Source organism: Lissotriton helveticus, chromosome 1_1, assembly GCF_964261635.1.
Source record: "Lissotriton helveticus chromosome 1_1, aLisHel1.1, whole genome shotgun sequence".
NCBI lineage: Eukaryota > Metazoa > Chordata > Amphibia > Caudata > Salamandridae > Lissotriton > Lissotriton helveticus.
In genome coordinates, this window is record NC_136057.1 from 1,372,225,468 (window position 1) to 1,372,246,368 (window position 20,901).

The window sequence follows — 20,901 nt, forward strand, 5'->3', positions numbered from 1 at the left end:
AAGTTAATGTTCTCCAAGGTGGCCAAATTGGCCAGCACATTTGGCCATTTCACCCTTCTCGAGTCATTAGCCATAACTGGTACGATCTCACTACCTGGCACTAGGTGGGCAGGCGCGGCCCTCCACCATGAGTGGGTAACACAGAGGGGGTTGTGATCGCTTTCTACTCTCCCCTTAATTTCCATGTCGCCCACGCCACACCATAACTCTAAACTACAGATGACATAGTCAATCCTGCTTTTATTATGACCATTGTCGAATGAACAATTTCCTCCTTGGTCACTTTTTGTCCTGCCATTAAGGGCCCTCAAACCATATTCCAGACATAACGCATTCAACATCAATACATCTTTTGTCCACCGCTTCACGGGTATGAGATTTAGGTTTGGGACGCCCCATAAGGCATCTTCCTCTTGTCCTATCGGATGTTCTGTGTTTTCTAAGGGCTCAAAAGTCCTGTTCAGGTCTCCTGCCACAACCACTCTATTTCCAAGTGACTGGGATTCAAGGGCGGTCGATAGAGCTTCTAGGGTGGGAGAATTCCCAGCACTTATACCCCTAGCATAAATGTTATAAATATCCATCACACCTCCCTTGCCTAATGTTAACCTCAATAATTGTATATCTTTAGAGCCTAGATCAATCACTTTTACTTTAACTTGAGAGTTCTGCCTGATCCAGGCTGTTAGACCTCCCATAGGTCTGCCCCTGGGGCCTCTAGTAGCTGGTATACAAAAATTTAGGTAACCTGGCAGGTAAACTGGATCGCAAGCCCACGTCTCTTGGAATAGGCACATTTCGAACCCATTAACAAAATCTATCCAATCTTGGGACAACAATCTAGAGGCCAAGCCTGCTATATTCCATGAAAGAAACCTCCCCGTGATATCACCTTTGCTAATCCCCCTTTCGGTGGCTACCATAACCGGTGAATTAGTCAAAATCTCACAATCACCACCCTCTCCTACAACAATATCAACACAGTTCGCGTCTTTGGCATTATTTATTCCAGAACTTAGAAGTGGCCTGGTTTCTCCCCCCCGATCTTCCTGACATGCCATATTACCCCCCCTCATACTTCCACATTCCCTGTCGTGGACCACCCTAGCTAAAGTACACATTACATCCCCATTGGGTGACAATGTTGCCTCCACAATACTTCCCCCATCCATTTGTTCGTCACAATCGATGAGTTTGACTAGATTCCGTCAACATCCCCACCTTGTGTACCCTAACCCACCTTCACAGTTGTATACCTGATTATAACAATCATTTAGACGTGGGATAGGGGCAGGTAAAGAGCTGACCCCTACCCAAGAAGGTAGGCTAGTTCTCGTTAACTCACTCCTCCCCCCAGAGTAAGTGGACACTGGTCTGGGATAAAAAAAAGTCAAGTCTACAACGCCAATCCCACCAATACTAATATTCCATCCCGGGCTCGTAATCAACCCTACTACCCTAGGGTCCTGGAAGTTGATTATGATACACTCACCCCCCTGTTTTTTTTGGGTATTACCAATCCAGTTGACCCTTCTAGCCCCAATAATCAGGCCGTCCACACCCCCTGGGAGGGGTCTATTGACCCGTAGCCAATGCATGGCTTTATTTTTTAACATGTCATAGGTTTCTCTTTGACCTTCCTGTAAGGGTGGGACATTGGTGAGAATGGCCACATATGGATAGGAATCAGGGGTGAGTTGAACCGGGGGAAGCCGAGTTGGAGGTTTGTTAACGTATGGTTTTAAAGAACAACATTCTGGAACAGCATGGCTCGGTGGAGCAACATTTCCCACTGCTATAATAGCATTACTTCCATCGGCTACGGTATTACCATCCCCAACAGGGCCTCCTCTGCTTACTACCTGGGAGGCATGCGGCACATTTAATCCAACAACATTGTTGCCTTGATTTTTGTCAATATCTACCAATGTGCCCTGTCTAAGTTCCACAGTAGTTGGTAAGGGTAGACTAATCTTTTTAGCGGCATCGGCAGATTTTTTTGTGCCATCTTTGCTACCTTTGGCCGCTATGCTATTACAGTTAGTCTTGGTGTTCCCACAATTGGTATTATTTACAGTGGATAAGGGTGCAGCTGTGGTCTTACTATTCTGCCCATTATTGTACTGAGTAGATGCACCGCTCACAATTAGGGGTACCACATCAACCACCGTGGCACCTATGTCCCGCTCGGCTGACTGATGGTTTGTCCCATTCCCTCCCAATTTGTTGCCAGACTTAATTAAGGATTTTACAGAAAAAAAATTATCTAAGCTGGCCTGCTCAAGATGGTCCAATTGCTCTGCTAGCTTATTGAGTCTAGTCTCAATGGGATTTAAGAGGGACCGTATTAGTTTTTCCAAATCCGAAAGATATTCCGGCTTGGATATCAGTTGCCCAGGGGATGCGAGAGTAATAGGGTCTATTCCTGTTGGTGCAGGCATCATTAGGCTCTCTGCACCTATTGGGGCAGCTACTCCCTCCCTCGTTATAGACCCAGTAGAATTCTCTACAGGGACATGGGTTAGGGATGTTTTTGTGGCCAACTTCCTAATCTTCCTTGCGGGATTTGGGACTAGAGATTTTTTAATAGTGGCAACCCTTTTCCTCTTTGGGCATGGTTTGGATTTAATAGCCTGCGCTTGGACATAGACTTTTGGTATAGCATTCTGCCCCTTTGGCACTCGGTTAGAAACATTTGAATCCTCTGTGGATAAAGTGGTAACCAATATTTCTACAGGAGAGGTACCCAGTAAATCGTTAGTTACAGCTATTTCATGCGAGATATCATGTGTAGCTGGCAGTACTATGGAAGATAACGGGGTAACCAGTGAAGGGAAACTTTGGCCTGTGTGTTTCTCGAGGGGGGTTTTCATAAGCTCTATTGACAGCCTTCGTCCGGCGCGTCTTTCCGCCAAGGCAATCTCCCTGTCAATGTCCTGGGGGAGGCGTTTGAAGTATGTATCTAGTGGCCCCATAACCGCCATTTCCACCTCTCCCATAGAAGACAGCAAGGCGGAAGTATTTAAAGTGCTAGCCATATAACAAGCCCCCCTGCTACCTACCAATATACTAGCTAATCCGAGTAGAAACTAAAAAAATAAGTTACATAAAATACCCGGTGTGTAGATATTGGAGGGGGGGCCCAGCCCGGCCTCCTACGGCTCCGGACGGCCACAGACGGTCCCGCCCTTGTCCCGGGCTTCTCCCGGGACGCTCCCGCGTAGCGGGTAGTAACCTTCACTTAAATAGGAAGTCCGTAAGATTACAGGCGGGGCGTGGTGGCCAGGGAGAGCGGCCAGATGGTGAGAGGCGCGGTGTGCAGGGGCTTCTGGGATTGGAAGTCCTGCCCCGCACGCTCGCAGCCCTGGTCCTCCCACGCAGCTGTGAAAGAAATTCCCCTCGGTCTCTGGGGCGCAGCGGGACCCGCGAAGCGGGTTCCGCAAGTCGTGAAGGGCTGAAAAGGGTCCAACAAGGTCTGCTGAAAACGGCAACAGGCAAACAAACAACGAAGGTCTCCCACGTCGGACAGTCAATTACCGCCCTTTAAAGGTTGCAGGCGGGGCGTGGTGGCCAGGGAGAGCGGCCAGATGGTGAGAGGCGCGGTGTGCAGGGGCTTCTGGGATTGGAAGTCCTGCCCCGCACGCTCGCAGCCCTGGTCCTCCCACGCAGCTGTGAAAGAAATTCCCCTCGGTCTCTGGGGCGCAGCGGGACCCGCGAAGCGGGTTCCGCAAGTCGTGAAGGGCTGAAAAGGGTCCAACAAGGTCTGCTGAAAACGGCAACAGGCAAACAAACAACGAAGGTCTCCCACGTCGGACAGTCAATTACCGCCCTTTAAAGGTTGCAGGCGGGGCGTGGTGGCCAGGGAGAGCGGCCAGATGGTGAGAGGCGCGGTGTGCAGGGGCTTCTGGGATTGGAAGTCCTGCCCCGCACGCTCGCAGCCCTGGTCCTCCCACGCAGCTGTGAAAGAAATTCCCCTCGGTCTCTGGGGCGCAGCGGGACCCGCGAAGCGGGTTCCGCAAGTCGTGAAGGGCTGAAAAGGGTCCAACAAGGTCCGCTGAAAACGGCAACAGGCAAACAAACAACGAAGGTCTCCCCAAGAATAGCTTAAATGCTCTTTTTTTTTTTAAAAGGCAAATAATATAATACGGTTGCAGATGTATAGAATAAACACATCAATATGCGGCTGATAATTTGTGGTAAAAACATATAAGCAGTATTAAGTAAGTCACTTTAACAGGCATTTTTAGTATTGTGATAACCTCCAGAAAGATACAAGGTTCAAGGTAATGAACTCTTGTGGTGAAAAAATTAAAATAAATTAAAAACAACTAAATTAGTAAACTTAATCATAAAGTGTACTTTTTTATTTAAATTCACCTGCATAGTTAAGCAAAAGTTGTCAGACAGACGAGATTTCTTTAAAGTCTTTTGATGTAATAGGAAGTCCAGGATTGAACTAATACAAAAACTGATATCTTGGGTATTATATTTTGAATTTTCTACCACAGGAATGCAACCATATCTGACTTACGGGATAACTGGGTATGAGAGATTTGTATTGGTCAGATTTAGACTAGATTGCTTTTATCATTTAGTGTTGTTTCCTGTAACAAATGATTGGTCTAGAAATTTAGGACCATGTCCTTGTGATGGTGTTGCAGTCCAATCAACAATACACACTGTTTTATTTTGTAAATACTATGGGGTATATAGAAAAAGATGGATTATCCCAATTTTAAAAATCTGGGGTTTGAGGCAATGTCGCCCGGCTTATTTTGCACTCCAATTACTGGAGAATGATTGTTATGCAAAAAATATTGCACTTTTTTAAAAAGCTGTAATCAAATCACGGAAAAATTTAACACATTTTTAAGAAACTTCTCTGTCTGTCTTGCACAAAGCTCTTTTTTGAACATGAATTGGTTAATGTGAAATGAATTTTTACTGTTGTAAAGGAAATACGTGAAAATTCTATTTATGATGGGTGATTTTCCACTAAATCGAAGATTTGTTAACATCTGTATTTTGTATTTGTTATGCTTTTATGTTTTTTTAAAATTCTGAAACGAAAACCCGAATAAAGTGAATTTGAAATGAAATGAATGCACTGATAATTTGGAACATTTAGAGCCCTGAGAGGTTGCTAAGATAGAGAGCTGGAGTTTAAATTCTCTTGGTAAATTGGCACGGAAGGAACTTCCAATTAGAGGCCATGAGGCGTTGAATTGCAGCTTATAAAGCAGACTGCAGGTTCTCTCCAAGCTTGATGTAGGCAGTTTGTAGAGAGACAGGATTGGGATAGTCCACTTCTGGGATCAAACATCTGCAGGATGGAAGCCCTGTGGCTCTTGGAGTGCCCTGACCCAATTTGTCCAATGCATCAGCAAATTGCACACCCAGACACCTGTATTCCAGGGCAAAACGTCACACATAGTCCTGTATGTGCCTGTGATTGATACAACATCTGTCCACCTGTATCCCTGGGCATAATGTCACTCCTGGAACCTATTCATCTCCTTCAATTCAGTTTCACATCGGGTCATATGGCTGGCACTATTTCACACCGGGTAACCTATCTGCCGGTGATTGAATTCACGCATTGTAATCTGTTTCCCTGAATTTGATTTTATACTGTCTCCCTTAGATCCGTTTTCACACATTGACACCTTTCTTCCTGTCTGCAGTTTTAAACTAGGATGTTGATTCCCATGGATCCAATTTAACACCTCGCATAACTTCTCACTGGGTGATCTGTCTTCATTACACAGTTTCACACGAGGTCATCTTTTGGCTTGGCGCGATTTCACACACTGGTCACCTGTATTCTTTGAACAGTTTGTATCCAAGTCCTATGAACAAGGGTCCCCTTACAGTTGGTTAATGAGATTTAGGAGGAAAGTATCAAATTACATTTAATGTTCATTAGGAGACACATGTTGAAACAGCTCTGTAGGAAGATACTCAGTTGAAACTTTACAAAAAGCTGTAGGTAGAATCCAAAGATAACCTGAAAGGAAGCAGTAAGAGGAGAAAGCAAGAATGAGATGTTGACAAATCAATTGAAAGTAATCATTCCATTCAGTAGGCCATCTTATAAAATATTGAACAACTTTAGAATATTTTGGAGGACGTTTTTTTTCTAGGACCAGAGGCTGGTGAAACCTTTAGTGATCTAGAAACAAAAGTGAAATTCAAAGAATCAGTGGGTTAAAACTAATTGTATCAAAAGGAGACAACTGGGAGAGCTCGGAAAGAAAACAAATTGGGTACCTGACCTACGTGCACTGCAATAAATGCAGCGTTATAATTAAAGGTCCATTTATAATTCATCCAGAGACAAAGGCATTAAGTTGAGAGTAATTTATTCTTTGAAATACACTTGAGCGTAGTGCAACATTTTAGTGAGATAGGGACGGAATGTCTTGCAACTCTGATTTCAAGTGTGTGAAAATGTGGGTTCTTCCTATTGATAGTGATGTTAAGCTGCAATTGCTTCGAAGGGGGAGTAGGTGGATACATTATTTAGACAATTTAGACCAAAAAGGTTTAAACAAGCTATATTCTTGTATCTGCTTCATGTGATATTGAAAGAACAGTATTACTTACTGGTATCTTGTCACAGAAACAGACCTAAAATATAGATCTCATCAAGGTTTTCAAATAATGTGGTAACTGGGAAGGGTAGAGTGTTTTTTAAGGCTGACTGAAAGATAAAAAATGTGGGCTTTGGATGCAAGGCAGATGGCATTGATAGCATCTTCAGGAGATTGGGTTAAAAGTTTATTTTTTATTGTTGACATAAACAGTACAGTTGTTTTTGTAAGAATTGATTATGCTTGTGATAAAGGAACAAGATGTTTTATGAAAAGTGTTCACTCACTAAATCACTTTGGTATAATTTTTAAATATATATTTAGCTTGTGAAAGAATTATTTTGTTTCAAAATGAGAATACCAAGATAAGTATTTAATGAATATAAAGAAAAATTATTTTTTTCCTATATTGAGGTCTCTCCTCAGTTTGGACTTTTGTCCCAAAAGTCATTTTTGAACAATTAAACCCTTGACCACCCATTTTCCTTTCTTAATTTTAGCCCTTAATATTGGTCTTGCTGGTCACAATCTAATTTAATTCTGTCCTCTGCCTGCTCTTCTTGGACTTGATTTGTTGCTGGGTCATTTATTTTCATGGGAACATGGCGTGAGAAAGAAGGTAGAATATATTGTTCACCATATAAATAAAGGAGAGTTCCCATGAATTTTTAAATACTGAGGAGTGCCCAAACTTTGGTGTCAGGCCATTGTTTTGTACTTGCAACACACAAAAGGTGATTGGAGGAATGTTTGCAATTTGTCTAAACACTGGCAATCGCTCAGGGTAGCATCCCAACCCATAGTTCTTTTGCTCACCATGCCACTGTAGTAGGTCTGCCGTAAGGCAGAGTGCATTTAAGTTGCCCTTATGCATCGCTTCTCTTAATTTGTTTCTATCCTGTAGATCCTGGCCCAGAACCAATCAAACTGTTTGAACCAACTGAGCAACTCTGGGGAGACTCCCTTGCATGTGGCCTGCCGCCTGGGTAAGAGTGAGACCCTAAAGGCTCTCCTGAGGTTCAAGGCCAAGCCCGACATTGTGGGGAAGCAGGGCTTACCGATCCACACTGCCATGAAATACAACCAGAAGGTGTAAGTACTTTTCCTGCTTTCTCTCCTTAAGTTCCTTCTGCTTCGTCAGATCGTCTCTTTCACTTTTGCCCTCTACATCCTTTTTTACTCTGTCTGCTTCTCCTTTCTTGTCCTTTATTCTTTCAGGCGCAATTTTTCGATCATTCCCCTTTTTGTCCACCACTCTCACTTAACAGCTTCTGATTTCCCCGATTTTCCTCTCTCGTCATTGGCACTCCTCTAACCCTCTGCACCCAGTTCATCTCTGCAGTTCCTGCCGTCCCACTTATTTTCCCATCTCTGTCCCTCTTCCTTGTAGGCGGTGTTGTTTTTCAGCTTTTCTTCTGTCTACCCTTTCTCCTCCACTTATTGCATTCCCAGTGTTTTCCCGTCTGCTCTTACCTTCGTTAATCTCATTTCTCACCATTTCTCCTGCTCCATCTCCACTTCAGTCTTTCTTTCCACTTTTCCACGGGTTGTGATTGATTCCTTTTGCCTCCACAGTTACCGCATTTCCACTCCCTTCTTAAGTCTCTGCTCGCTTTCACATTCAAAGTCCCTAATCGCCCTGCTTTCTCTAGTCTGCCCCATCAACCAGCACTCCCTAGTTTGGTTCACCTCTTTCCTCCAGATCCACTTGCAAAAGATCAAAATCAAGAACTTTGCCCCTGACCTCCACCCTGTCAGCAAAGGTGTACCCCAAGGCTCAGTGCTCTCACCACAACTGTTCAACATATACATGGAACCCCTCACCACCATTCTCAAAACGGCGAAGATCCCCTTCCACCTATACGCCGTTGACACCCAGATCTATCTAGAAACCTCCACCCCAGACGACATCCTCAGACTCAACAACACTCTAAAAGAAATTCAACGCTGGCTATCCCAAAATCACCTTAAACTCAACCAAGAAAAAAACGGAGATCCTCCTCATCTCCAACAAAGAAGAGAACCCACAAATTGCAGAGTCGCTTAAAGCTTTGGACGCTCTAAACGGTAACCTCACCATAGCCAAATCCGTAAAATCCTAAGGAATTACCCTAGACCCCAAACTGGACATGATCAACCACATCAAAAACTCTGCAAAGACTGCCTTCCTCAACCTAAGGCTTCTATACAAAATAAAACCATTCATTCCTGCCAAAGACCTCAAACAAGCCACACAATCGCTGGTGCTATCCAGGCTCGACTACGGCAAGGCAACCCTCACTGGCGCCTCAAAATCCAACTTGGCTCCCCTCAGAACAACCCTCAACGCAGCAGCCAGAATGGTCACTGGAATCAGGAAATATGACCACATTTCACCAGCACTAAAAGAACTAAAATGGCTCCTAGTTGAACAGCAAGCCAATTTCAGAACGGCATGCCTCACGCACAAAGCCCTCATCACTGGAAAACCAGACTATTTAGCCGCCAAACTTAAGAGGGCCGGGCAGACGAGAAACCTCAGGAGCTCAAACTCCCTCCATCTCATCCCCTTGAAAACATGCAAACACAAAACAGCTGCAAAATCATTTGCCGGAACCGCACCCAAAATTTGGAACTCCATCCCAGCAGACATCAGAACTATCCCTTCCTTCACAAAATTAAAAAAACACCTTAAAATTCTCCTGCTGAACCGCGCCCTCCCAAATGGGTAGCCCCGCTACCCCTGAGGACGGTGTTCTCCGACTTGACTCTGCTCACATCCTCCTCAGCCCGCCTCAAGACTATCCTTGCACATGATTAAGCGGTCTCACGATCCTCGGTCCACCTCCACTCAGCATTCAACAAGGCTACCTCAGGACTCTTCTACTCACCCTAGAAGACTCGGGACCCCTGGTCTGCCAATCCTCTTCGGTCTACCGAAATTAGCATTCAACAAGGCTACCTCTGAACTCGTCCACTGACTCCAGAAGCCTCAGCACGCTTGGACTACCAAACGTTCTTTTCTTTTTGCTGATGATTATTCAAATATGCTTAACTACCTTGAAACAATGCTTTAAAGCGCTCCAATACCCACGGGTCTGGTCAGCGCTATATAAAACTCCTAAAATAAAGTAAAAATAGGAATAAAATATTCTTCTCGCATGTTTTCCAGTCTTCCAGACTCCCTATGTCCTCTGCAGTTCAGGCTCCAGTTTTTCCTCTTAACAAAATCCGTAAGAAATCCACTAAATCGTTCTAAACTTCTACTATTGTTTAAGTAATTTTTTGTAGATTTATGTACATGGCTCACATTGTTATTACTGTGCAGCTTTTTTATTACATCACTGATATGTAAACATTTTAGTGTAGTTGTGTACCACAAGCGTTGCAACCTGGTTGTTTATTTATTTAAATCTACTGGTGCTTTGAAAGTAAATGGAGGATGGGTTTTGCCACTTAGCTTGGATGTGCAAGGCTCTAGACATCGGGTGCTGAGAATCAAGAGCTCTCTGCATCAGTCCCATTTCCATTCAGCATATCCTTCCTATTTACCTCCTTTGGGTATTAGTGCTTATTATCCCTTTGTTTCCACTTCCTGACATTTTCTGATCACTTCCTGCCCTCCCTCTTTTCCTTTAGCGCCTTCTTGCTCACTAGCAATTCCTGCTCTCTCCTTTTCACATTCCTGATTCACTTTTCTAAGTAAGTATTTTTTTTGTCTTTTTTTCCCTCCCCTTCACTCCCTTCTCTTTCGAGTATATGTTTCTGTAGTGACGACGCTGGAGCTAAGGTAAGTTAAAATGTTTATTATTAGGCTACACAGTTGTGGAGCACGAAGCAGACTCCACCAGTTGCAGAGCAGCTCCAACTGTGACAGATTTTAACACCAAACATTCTCAGAACCCAAGGGAAGAGACCGTCAGCACAAGGCAACACAGAATGTTGGTGAGGAATGTCCGAGGTAGAGACATTGTCAAGCAAGTAATGTACAGGTAATGTCTTTGGTTAAGGTATTACATAACTTCCCTTCTCCTTATATAAAACAAAGAAATAAAAATAAAAATAGAAGAAAAATTAAAAAACAAAACAAAAAAAAACAAGCAACAAGAACAGTTACAAACAAAACCTCCTGGGAATGACAGGTACCCTTGAACTTCTTCTAAGGTCAGCCTGCACATCTCTAGAACCTAAAACATCATTCACAATGTTTTATCTATACATGTTTTGGAACTAGACAGCACTTTAACAATTTTGGCAAGATTCCACTAATTCCCACCCGAAACTCAGCTCTTTCATTCCTACCTCCAGAAATGTGAATAGCATCAAATTGGTACTGCAACAACCTGGAAACCATTCTCAAAATCCTAGGCGTGCAACACTTATTAACCCCTGCACTGAGAATAGAAACGAAGGGCTTGTGATCTGTTTGTAACAGGAAACATTTCCCCCAAATATACGGGTACAAGTTATGAATGGCCCACAAACAAGCCAAGATTTCTTTTAAAATAACTGAATAGTGCACTTCAGCTTCTCTCAAAACCCTAGATGCAAAAGCAACAGTATCTTCACAATCATGATGTTTTTGTGTTAGAATGGCACCAAGACCAACGTGGCTTGCATCAACAGGAATACAACAAGATAAATCAGGTTCAAAGGGTTTGAGAGCATTACTCTTACTTAGTAAAGACTTAATAAGATCAAACCTGAAACACACTCATCAGACCAAATGGATGTAACACCCTTTTTCAGCAGGTTACTGATAGGTCGAACTTTGGTGTCAAAATCGGGAATAAAGCGGGAATAATATTTTCATAAAACAAGAAGGGACCAACCTTGTCAACGGGGGCAGAAGCCTTAACTATTGCTTCCACTAAACCTTGTCTAGGCTTAATACCCTCTTGAGTTAGTAAGTGACCTCAGTATTCAACCTCAGGACAAAAAAACGTGCATTTCTCAGACTTTAAAACAACCTCTCTTTCCTCAAATTGTTTGAGGACCTTATGTAAGGTTCCATCATGTGAAGAAGTATCTCCAGCAAAAATCAAAACCTCATCTTGAAAAACTAGGACTTCATGAATTCCTTTCAACAAATCTTGCATCACTCTCTTGAAAAGCAGAGGCAGAGGATGCCAAACGGCATATGGCGGTATTGAAATGTACCAAGGGTAGAAATTAAAGTCGTAAGATGGCGTGACTCAGGATGGAGCTCTGTCTGGTGATAAGCACAGGCCAGATCTAATTTGGAGAAAAATTTGGCTCCTTTAATGCATGCAAACAGGTCATTAATCTTCGGCAAAGGATGAGAATCAACCCAGATTTCCTTGTTCAGCGATCTTAAATCTACACAGACCCTGAGTTGTTTACACCTCTTGCGAGTCACAATTAAGGGGGACAACCATAAGGAAGATTCTTTTGGTTCAATAATTCCCTTATCAGAAGGCCCCTTAAGCTCTTTGTCGAGATCATCCCTGACACTGAATGGACCTCCTCTAAGTTTATGCTTAATAGAGATAGCATTTTCTTTGACTATAATTTTATGTTTGAATCCATGGATTTTACCCAATTTGTCACCAAAGACGGATGGAAAACTATCCTTCCATTTTTGACCATTGTCACAACAGTTAGCAATAGAGATTTGTTCCTTGGCACCGGGCCTGAGGATAGGCCTTGGTGAAACCACCCAAGTATGTTGAGCCCCTTGACAGCCACATGAACTTTGCCTCTTATCCTCTTTCCCTTAAACTCCATATCATCCTCCAAAAATCCTAATAGTTCTATGCGGCATCCTTCATATGAAACCGGGCATCGGTCAGGGGATTGCAGAACCCTGTCACCTCATGTTTCCATAAACAATTGTTGTGTGATCATTGTGATCTTGGCTCCCGAATAAATTAACAATTTTTAAGCGTTTTGCACCCCACCTTCGATAACAGGATCAATACATTTAGAAGGATCACCAGTCAAATATGTGTCACAATTACCCTGACTACACACCGGTTTGTCAAGGACAATTGAGACAACTTCAGACTCAGTCTTCCTCAGACTCAACTGCACACACAACCGATATATTGAATTTTTTAGTTTGAGACAGACTTTAGCAAAGTATCCTGTTTTTTTTTACAGTAGTTGCACGTGACATTATATGCCGGGCACGGCCCACCTGTGAGATGTGGAAAATGTCCACAACGCATACAAATATTAGTTTTAGAGAAGTTCGAGGTCCCAGCTCTCAATCTGTTAGAGGCACTATTCCCAGCACGCACACTCTTTTGTTTTGGATTGGTGACAGCAACAGCGTTAACAGGTTCTAAAGACTTATCCTCAAGTTCCTTTAAAGAAACAATCGAAATTTCAATGTTTTTTCCGACCTGAATGGTTTCTTCAAGTAAAGGATTACCCATTGCTAAAAGCTTTTGTCTTATTTGTTTGTCCTTACACTGACAAACAAATTGATCACGAATAAGTTGGTCCGTGAATCCTTCAAACAAACACACTGCTGCCAACCTCCTTAATACCGATATATATGCATCTACATCCTCCCCATCATTTTGTTTTCTTTCAAAAAAACTTGTGGCGAAGCACCATAAGACTAGGTTGTTTGTCAAACCTATTTTTTACTTTGATGATGGTCTCTTGATATTCATTGATACTGTCACCTTCAACCCTCGGAAGGTCTGGAAGATGTTTGAATATCGATTTACCCTCAAAACCAAGAGACTGTAAAAGGAGACATTTATTCCTATCTGCGCAAAATCTGGATGCTCCAATAGCATCTCAATAAGTCTCGAAGGCATCAAACCAAACTTCCCATCGTACTGGTGGTTCACCAGGGTTGTCAAGAAAAGATGGTGGTGGTGTAACAGCTTGCATTATTGAAGATACTAGTTAAAAGAGTACAAGGTAATTGGGTAAGCAAGATGTTGGAAAGACTGATAAGGTAAGGCTGAGCGTGTCAGCGAACTAAACACCAAATAGACACGCTGTGTGATGGTATAAACATACCTTTGGCAATGAAATAGAACAAAGTACAAAAGTTGTGCGCACTATCACAGTAGGCGCATCCCTGTTATTGGGCACACTTTGAGTCCGCACCAGCAGCCCCCTCTCTTCCAGTGAGCCCTAGCTGCAGGCACCTTCACTTACAGCCGAGTGCTCCTGGAAAAAGGGCACCGGCCCGAAATGCATTGGAGCGTTTAAACGGTATACACCTGTTACAACGCATTTTTTACTCCGCACTACCATTACAACGCGACTTTTACTCCGCATACCGTTACAACGCATTGCGCTGGGGGGCGCTGTAGGATAGGGAATAAGTTTAATTTTCTATCCAACACCTTCCCTAGTGTCCACGGGGACTGGTGTTGGAATAGAAAATTATACTTACCACTATCCAGCGCCCCAAAGCGCTATGCGTTGTAACGGTATGCGGAGTAAAAGTCGCGTTGTAATGGTCTGCGGAGTAATAGTATGCGTTATAACGTCATACATCCGTTTAAACAAGTAGTTGTGAATATAAACATGAGAAGAAAAATTACGTCGAGTTAAAAAAATGAAATAAAGAAATACATTTCTCATCAAGTATTGAGGAGTCTATATGTTTGAACCCAAAGTGTGCCCAATAACAGGGATGCGCCTACTGTGATAGTGCGCACAACTTTTGAATTTACGAGTTAATGGAGCAGGACGGCTCTGTTACCTGTAGGAGCACCTAATCATATATAAACGATATCTAAATTAAAAGGATAAACACGAACCTTCACAGGCTGTGCAACATCTCCATTATACAAAGTTCATAGAACAAAGTACAACATTTGCAGGGTAACAATAGCTGCACTTGTCGGCAGAGTGTGCAGAGGTAGTGCAAACACTGTTAAAAATACACAAAAAGGACCCTGTTGAATACAAAATCTCAAAACAGTGCGCATCGGCGAAGATGCACTGTTTTACAAGTGTTGGTGTAAGCACTTCTTCAAAGAATTTCTTTTTTGAAACATTCTCAAATTTACTGACTTTTAAATATGCAGAAATATGCTGTGGGTATCGACGAAATGCGCTTGGAGATACAGGTATTGACTGAGGAAATGTACTTTTAACTATGCAGAAACATGCTGTGTATATCTGTGAAGTACGCTTGGAGATAAACATGGTGACTGAGAAAATGTGAGAGGCGTTGCTAGGAAACTTGTTGATCAGCTGCAATGCACATGTGCTATGAGGAAGAGAAATTGATTTCCATCGAGGTGACTCGGTGGCCGCTCGTGCGCAAAGGCTGTAGCTTGTAGTAATGTAAAGTCACACAATATTGTAGGTAATGTGAAATGGTGTGTGCATCACCGTCAATATCGGTAGACACATATAAGTAAAACCGTTGCCCCGAAATGAAAACGCTGCTAATATACACTTGAACTTTGAAAATATTGTGGAAAAATGTGTGTGTCACTGTATATACTTCGGCAGGCACACAATTGTTGATACGTAGTCAGCCATGGAAGTTTATACAAAAATAGCTCGAAACTACATCTTTTAAAACTTCCCAATGATGCAGAAGGACCGATGTAGATAACGTAAAACAGGTAAAAAGTCTTCCCATCCTTTCAAGATAGCTGCTACGTCGACGTGCAGCGTGACGTGGCGTGGTTCGCAGACAGCAGTCGGGGAAAAGATGTCGGTGGTAAACGGAACGTTGGATGAAGAGCTCAAGCGCGATGGCTGCACGAACAAGAAAGGAAAATCCACGCACAACAGAGACCACGCAGAGGGCACACATTCAGCTTAAACACCCCCAAAAAAGAAAGGTCTCACTGGAGTTGTCAGGTGTCCACAGCAGTCCAACAACTGTGTCAGTAAACACTGGTGCAATACAGCGACAGGTGCCAAGACACAGATGACTCACAGCAACCGGAGAGAACTGAAGACTTTGCAGAAACAATCACTAGGCAAGCAGGACACCAAAGAGTTTCTGTGGTTGGCAGGACATTTGAGAAGAGCGCAGACACCACAACACGAGACAGGGTCAAGGAGTGAAGATCTGCAGCTGGAGCAGTGGAAAACCAAACAGCACGCAGAAGGTTCTTCCGTAGAGCCAGATTGTCGCCAACAAATTGGAGTGACAGCGCTGGAGCCAAGGTAAGTTAAAATGTTTATTAGTAGGCTACACGGTTGTCGAGCAAGAAGCAGACTCCACCAGTTGCAGAGCAGCTCCAACTGTGCCATATTTCAACATCAAACATTCTCAGAACCCAAGGGAAGAGAGAGTCATCACCTGGCGATACAGAACGCTGGTGAGGAATGTCAGAGGGAGGGACATTCTCAAACAAGTGATGTACAGGTAATGTATTTGGTTAAGATACCACAGTTTCCTTATCTGCTCTCTCTTCCTTCCCAATGTCAACAGCAGGCCCCTCTTTCCTTTTTTTCTCACTTCTTCACTGTCCTTGCGATAACCTTTTTCTCAGTTTTTCCTCTGTTTTTCCTCTCATCCTCCTTCCTCTGTGGTTCCTTATTTTCTTTCCATTTACAGCTCTCATTCTGTGCTGAGTAACACCATTTCTGTTCTCCTTGAAGTACCCACGTTCCCTGCTTTTCCTTCTATCTGTTTTCTCTGCTCAACTCTACTGATTTCCTGACCCTATTAGTCATCACAAATCCCATCTGATAGAACAATTCTTTCTCTTTTTACAGGTGTGCAGAGGCGCTCTTGGATGTTGATGTCAATCAGGTCTTCGCACGAGATACTCGCTATGGCGCAACTCCTCTACACTGGGTCAAAAACGTAGAGGTAGTTATTGCAGATGACGCTTCCTATGAAATTCTCTGTGTTCTATGTATGACCTCCTCCCTCAGTCCCTTTTCTGAGTTAACATTTTGGATACTAGGAGTAATCTTACCCAGTTGCTCTCTGAGATTGGCCATCAAGTGTCCCTGCTCTACCACTGTATGTCTGCTCCCTCCAGGACCTCGGTCAGTGCTGTGCTGTCTGGATGACTCTGTTGCCTCAGTGGATGTTTGTTTCTCTTTAAGGCCTATGTGAATGTCAAACCTTTATTGAACCCCAGGTGCCACTATTAACGGACGCATGACTAGTTTCTCCCTGACCTCAATGCCAATGTCGCCCTTTTACCTCTCCCACCTTCCCCCTAGCATCAGCCAGTTTCAGTCCATCACTAGTATGCTTCTGTGTTCTGGAACACACCAATTTCACATTGAAGCCCCAATGATGAAGTCTGACATAGTGTCTGACTCCTATCTAGGTAGTACCTTTGAAAAATATGAACCAACAAACGTATGACATAATAATTTGATCTTAATATGATATGTAGCCCTTTTCCACTGTCTCACTGTGTTCTCAAGCTCAACGAAAGGTATCTTGTAATCTGATTTATTCTGCCATTGTGTTCCGCTTTTTTTTTCTCCAATCCAATTCTTTGGGAACGCTTGCATCATAGGAAAGACTGGAAAACCAGAAAAAAGCTGCTGTCCCTTTAGGTATTTTGGAGAGGAAGAGGCGTGAACGTACCTTCCTCAAGCAGATGCCCCTACCCGTACCTATTTGTTAGCACCTGCCCCAGCCCAGTTATTATCTGTATTGTACTGTAACATTCATATAGTATTTACTACCCCTGTCTGGTGTGCTGAATGGCTTGCCTACATGGGTAGCACGCTACACTGTGTAGGGTGTGGGGATGGAAGAGTGTCTTTGACTTGATCCTCTGTTGGAAGGTATTCCATGTTGTTGGTTGAGGTTACCGTGCCAAGGGACCAGTGCTTATACAGAGATAGAGAAAATGGGAGAAATCAGTGTGCAGCTTCTGTGTTTTTTGTAAGTTAACAGCTTTGATTATCTCTGAAGGACCCTTTAGGGTATTTCTTATGTTCTCTGATATTAGATCCTTTAAGTATTCACATGCTTGAATCATTCCCTGTCATCAGGTTGGAACACCAACTACACTAACATAGAGGTTTACTTTGTAAGATATGCAACACACTATGTACAGTTCAAACAAGCATTTGCAATGCAATAGGTCTCGCATTTATCTTCTCCTTTGAGGGTAGGGATGCTGTGTCGCAGGAGACTTTCCATCGCTGCATGACAGCTACCGCGGATTGGCTGAGTCTAAACTCCCTGCAATTCAACAGCTCTAAAACTGAGGTACTGCACTGTTCGTTGGATCGCATTCCCCGACCTCTGCCACCGGATGTTTGGCCTTCTTCCTCCCAGGGCTCTGGGTTGGCGGCAGACTCAGTTCGTAATCTGGGTGTGATGTTCGAATCCAACTTACAGTTAGACACGTTCGTTAACAAAACTGTGGCTACGTGTATGATGCTGCTCCGCACATTGCGGAAGATTTTATCTTTGCTCCCGGTTCACGCCCGACCAGAAGTAGTGCGTAGTATTATTTTAAGCAGGCTTGATTACTGCAACGCGCTACTTCTGGGTGCGCCAGCTACCTTAGTGGGTAAATTGCAGCGAATACAGAACATGGCTGCTAAGCTGGCCCTTTCTAGACGGCGTTCTGATTCCTCTTCCTTGGCGCTCATGGACCTTCACTGGTTACCAATCGTCCAGCGCATTGATTTTAAAGCACTTTGTCTAGTATTTAGGGCCCTTCATGGTCAGGGGCCGTCTCCGCTGCAGGCTATGTTTTCTTGGTATACACCTCCCAGATCTCTTCGCTCTTCGTCAGCCTGTCTGGTGGTGAGCCCTAAAATTGTGAGGACTCGGATGGGCGGACACTCTTTTAGATTCACCGCAGCTAAACTGTGGAATTCTTTACCCCTGCCTTTGAGAAATAAGGGGGACCTTACCTCCTTTAAAAAAGGATTAAAAACATACCTCTTCCCCAGGACAGTGTAAAGACTGTGGCAGTGTAACAACGCGTATGGTTGGTTAAAGTCAAAGCGCCAGGATACCCTTTGGGTGACAGTTTCTGCGCTATACAAATATGCCATACAATACAATACAATTTACGCAAGTTTGAGCTATTGGCATCGTAAATGAAAATGTCTTTTACTTATGTTTTCGGTACAAAAGGGGGTGGTGATGGACGGAGCATCTGAACCAATCAAACACTCACACCCAGTCAAAAGATCTGGGTTGAATCCATCACCGTTCTTTAGCCCACTCTGCCACCCCAGTTCAGACATGGCTATATGCAAATCAGTCTGACCCTGTGCCTCATGGGAACAGCCCAGCCCGAACTGCCAAGCCATGCCTTCCCTGGACCGGAAACAAGCTTCCGAGGACCGGTTTCTGGCATTACAGCCGTCTTCAGCCCGGCTTGCTTGAATCCAGTGGCAAAATGAGCAAGGGACTCACGTCTGAGCATACCCTGCCACACTTATGGCGGCCAAAAGCGGTACAAAAGGGGGTGGTGATGGACGGAGCATCTGAACCCATCAAACACTCACACCCAGTCAAAAGATCTGGGTTGAATCCATCACCGTTCTTTAGCCCACTCTGCCACCCCAGTTCAGACATGGCTATATGCAAATCAGTCTGACCCTGTGCCTCATGGGAACAGCCCAGCCCGAACTGCCAAGCCATGCCTTCCCTGGACCGGAAACAAGCTTCCGAGGACCGGTTTCTGGCATTACAGCCGTCTTCAGCCCGGCTTGCTTGAATCCAGTGGCAAAGTGAGCAAGGCACTCAAGTCTGAGCATACCCTGCCACACTTATGGCGGCCAAAAGCGGTACAAAAGGGGGTGGTGATGGACGGAGCATCTGAACCAATCAAACACTCACACCCAGTCAAAAGATCTGGGTTGAATCCATCACCGTTCTTTAGCCCACTCTGCCACCCCAGTTCAGACATGGCTATATGCAAATCAACCCCTTTTGTATCGCTTTGTTCGCCCTAAGTGTGGCAGGGTATACTCAGACGTGAGTCCCTTGTTCACTTGGCCACTGGATTCAAGATAGCCTGGCTGATGAGGATTATGAATCCGAAACCGGTCCCAGGATGCTTGTTTCCGGTCCAGGGAAGACATGGCTTGGCAGTTCGGGCTGGACTGTTCCCATAAGGCACAGGGTCAGACTGATTTGCATATAGCCATGTCTGAACTGGGGTGGCTGAGTGAACTAAAGAATGGTGATGGATTAAACCCAGATCAGTTGACTGGGGGTGAGTGTTTGATTTGTTCAAACGCTCCGTCCATCATCCCCTTTTGTATCGCCTTTTACTTATGTTTTGGCATTTAAAACATAAATAAAAGACATTGTCATTTACAATGCCAATGGCTTAAACTTGCGTAAATGTGAGATCTATTGCATTGCAAATGCTTGTTGCCTGTGCTATGAATGGAGATGGTTGGGTCGGTAGAGATTTCCTGCGCAATAACAATGAAAGCGCTTTAACCGGTTTGGGGACAGACAGTGACAAAAAATTGGCGAAATCTAGAATGAACCATCTGTGTGTCACCCAGCGGCACTGCAACACGGGGTACAGGAGGCGCTACACCAGCCCATAAAACCTGAAAGATTTTAGACAGAGAAAGAACATTTAAGGGGGGCGCTAGAGGGCGCACAAGCAGAATGGCCGCCATATGGTGAGGCTCCTGCTGCCTGGATTATTAATCCTTTAATTATCCTGCTTAAGTGGTTCTGAATTCGGCTGTGAAGACGCCTACGTGTTTATAAACTCGAGCCCCAGCCTCAGTGAAACTGTGGGACAGCTCCGATCCCGCCTGACAGTTACGATGTGAAGAACCTCTCCCCGAGACCTGTGGTGTCACAGTGAGTGGTGCGACGTGCGACGTGCGGCGGCTGGCGGTAGGAAACTCCGGGGCTCACCACGAGGAGAGCAGGCCCTAACTGACGGAGGTACCGCGCTGAGTGAAAGCTGCTGGCAGCTTTGGACTGCATGGAGCACCCGGTCACGGCACGTACAGAGCTGCGCACCTAACAGCACATGAGGGGGAGTACGGAGCACAGCGGCGCCACTTTTCTTTAATTGACTGGCTTCTCCGGGTCACAAGGGAGTCTGGTGGGCGAGAGCAGCTGAGGTCCGTGCAGACGACGCACCGTGTGGAAGGCTGCAGCGCTACGTGAGCACAGGGGCCTGATCTCTCTCCCCCAGTGGTGGCGCACTACAGCCCCTGGACTAAGTGCTGCGAGGCCCAGTGTGGTACTGGGCTGAGTGTCTGGTACTGTTGGCGGCCGCTGAGATCTGCGCCTAAGTGGAAGGGCGACTTATCATTCCTACAGTGTGTGCTGACCCCCAAGCACTAGCACACGTGTTGGGTAAAAGCTGTATTACTGGCGGCATTACTCGAGCTGGCACGATACGCCACCTTTATTTGTCAATTGGCGAGTGGACCGGAGGTGGTGGAG

At 44.5% G+C, this 20,901-nt stretch overlaps 1 protein-coding gene across 8 annotated transcripts in view; it reads left to right on the forward strand.

Moving 5' to 3' along the window:
* PLA2G6 (phospholipase A2 group VI) overlaps positions 1–20,901 on the forward strand; it is a 593,695-nt gene that overhangs the window by 355,883 nt on the left and 216,911 nt on the right. For all 8 annotated transcript variants that reach the window (XM_078683792.1, XM_078683798.1, XM_078683782.1 and 5 more), the window contains 2 exons: positions 7,498–7,685; positions 16,254–16,350. In XM_078683792.1, the coding sequence (XP_078539918.1) occupies positions 7,498–7,685; positions 16,254–16,350 (285 nt within the window). The remainder of the gene's footprint in view (positions 1–7,497; positions 7,686–16,253; positions 16,351–20,901) is intronic.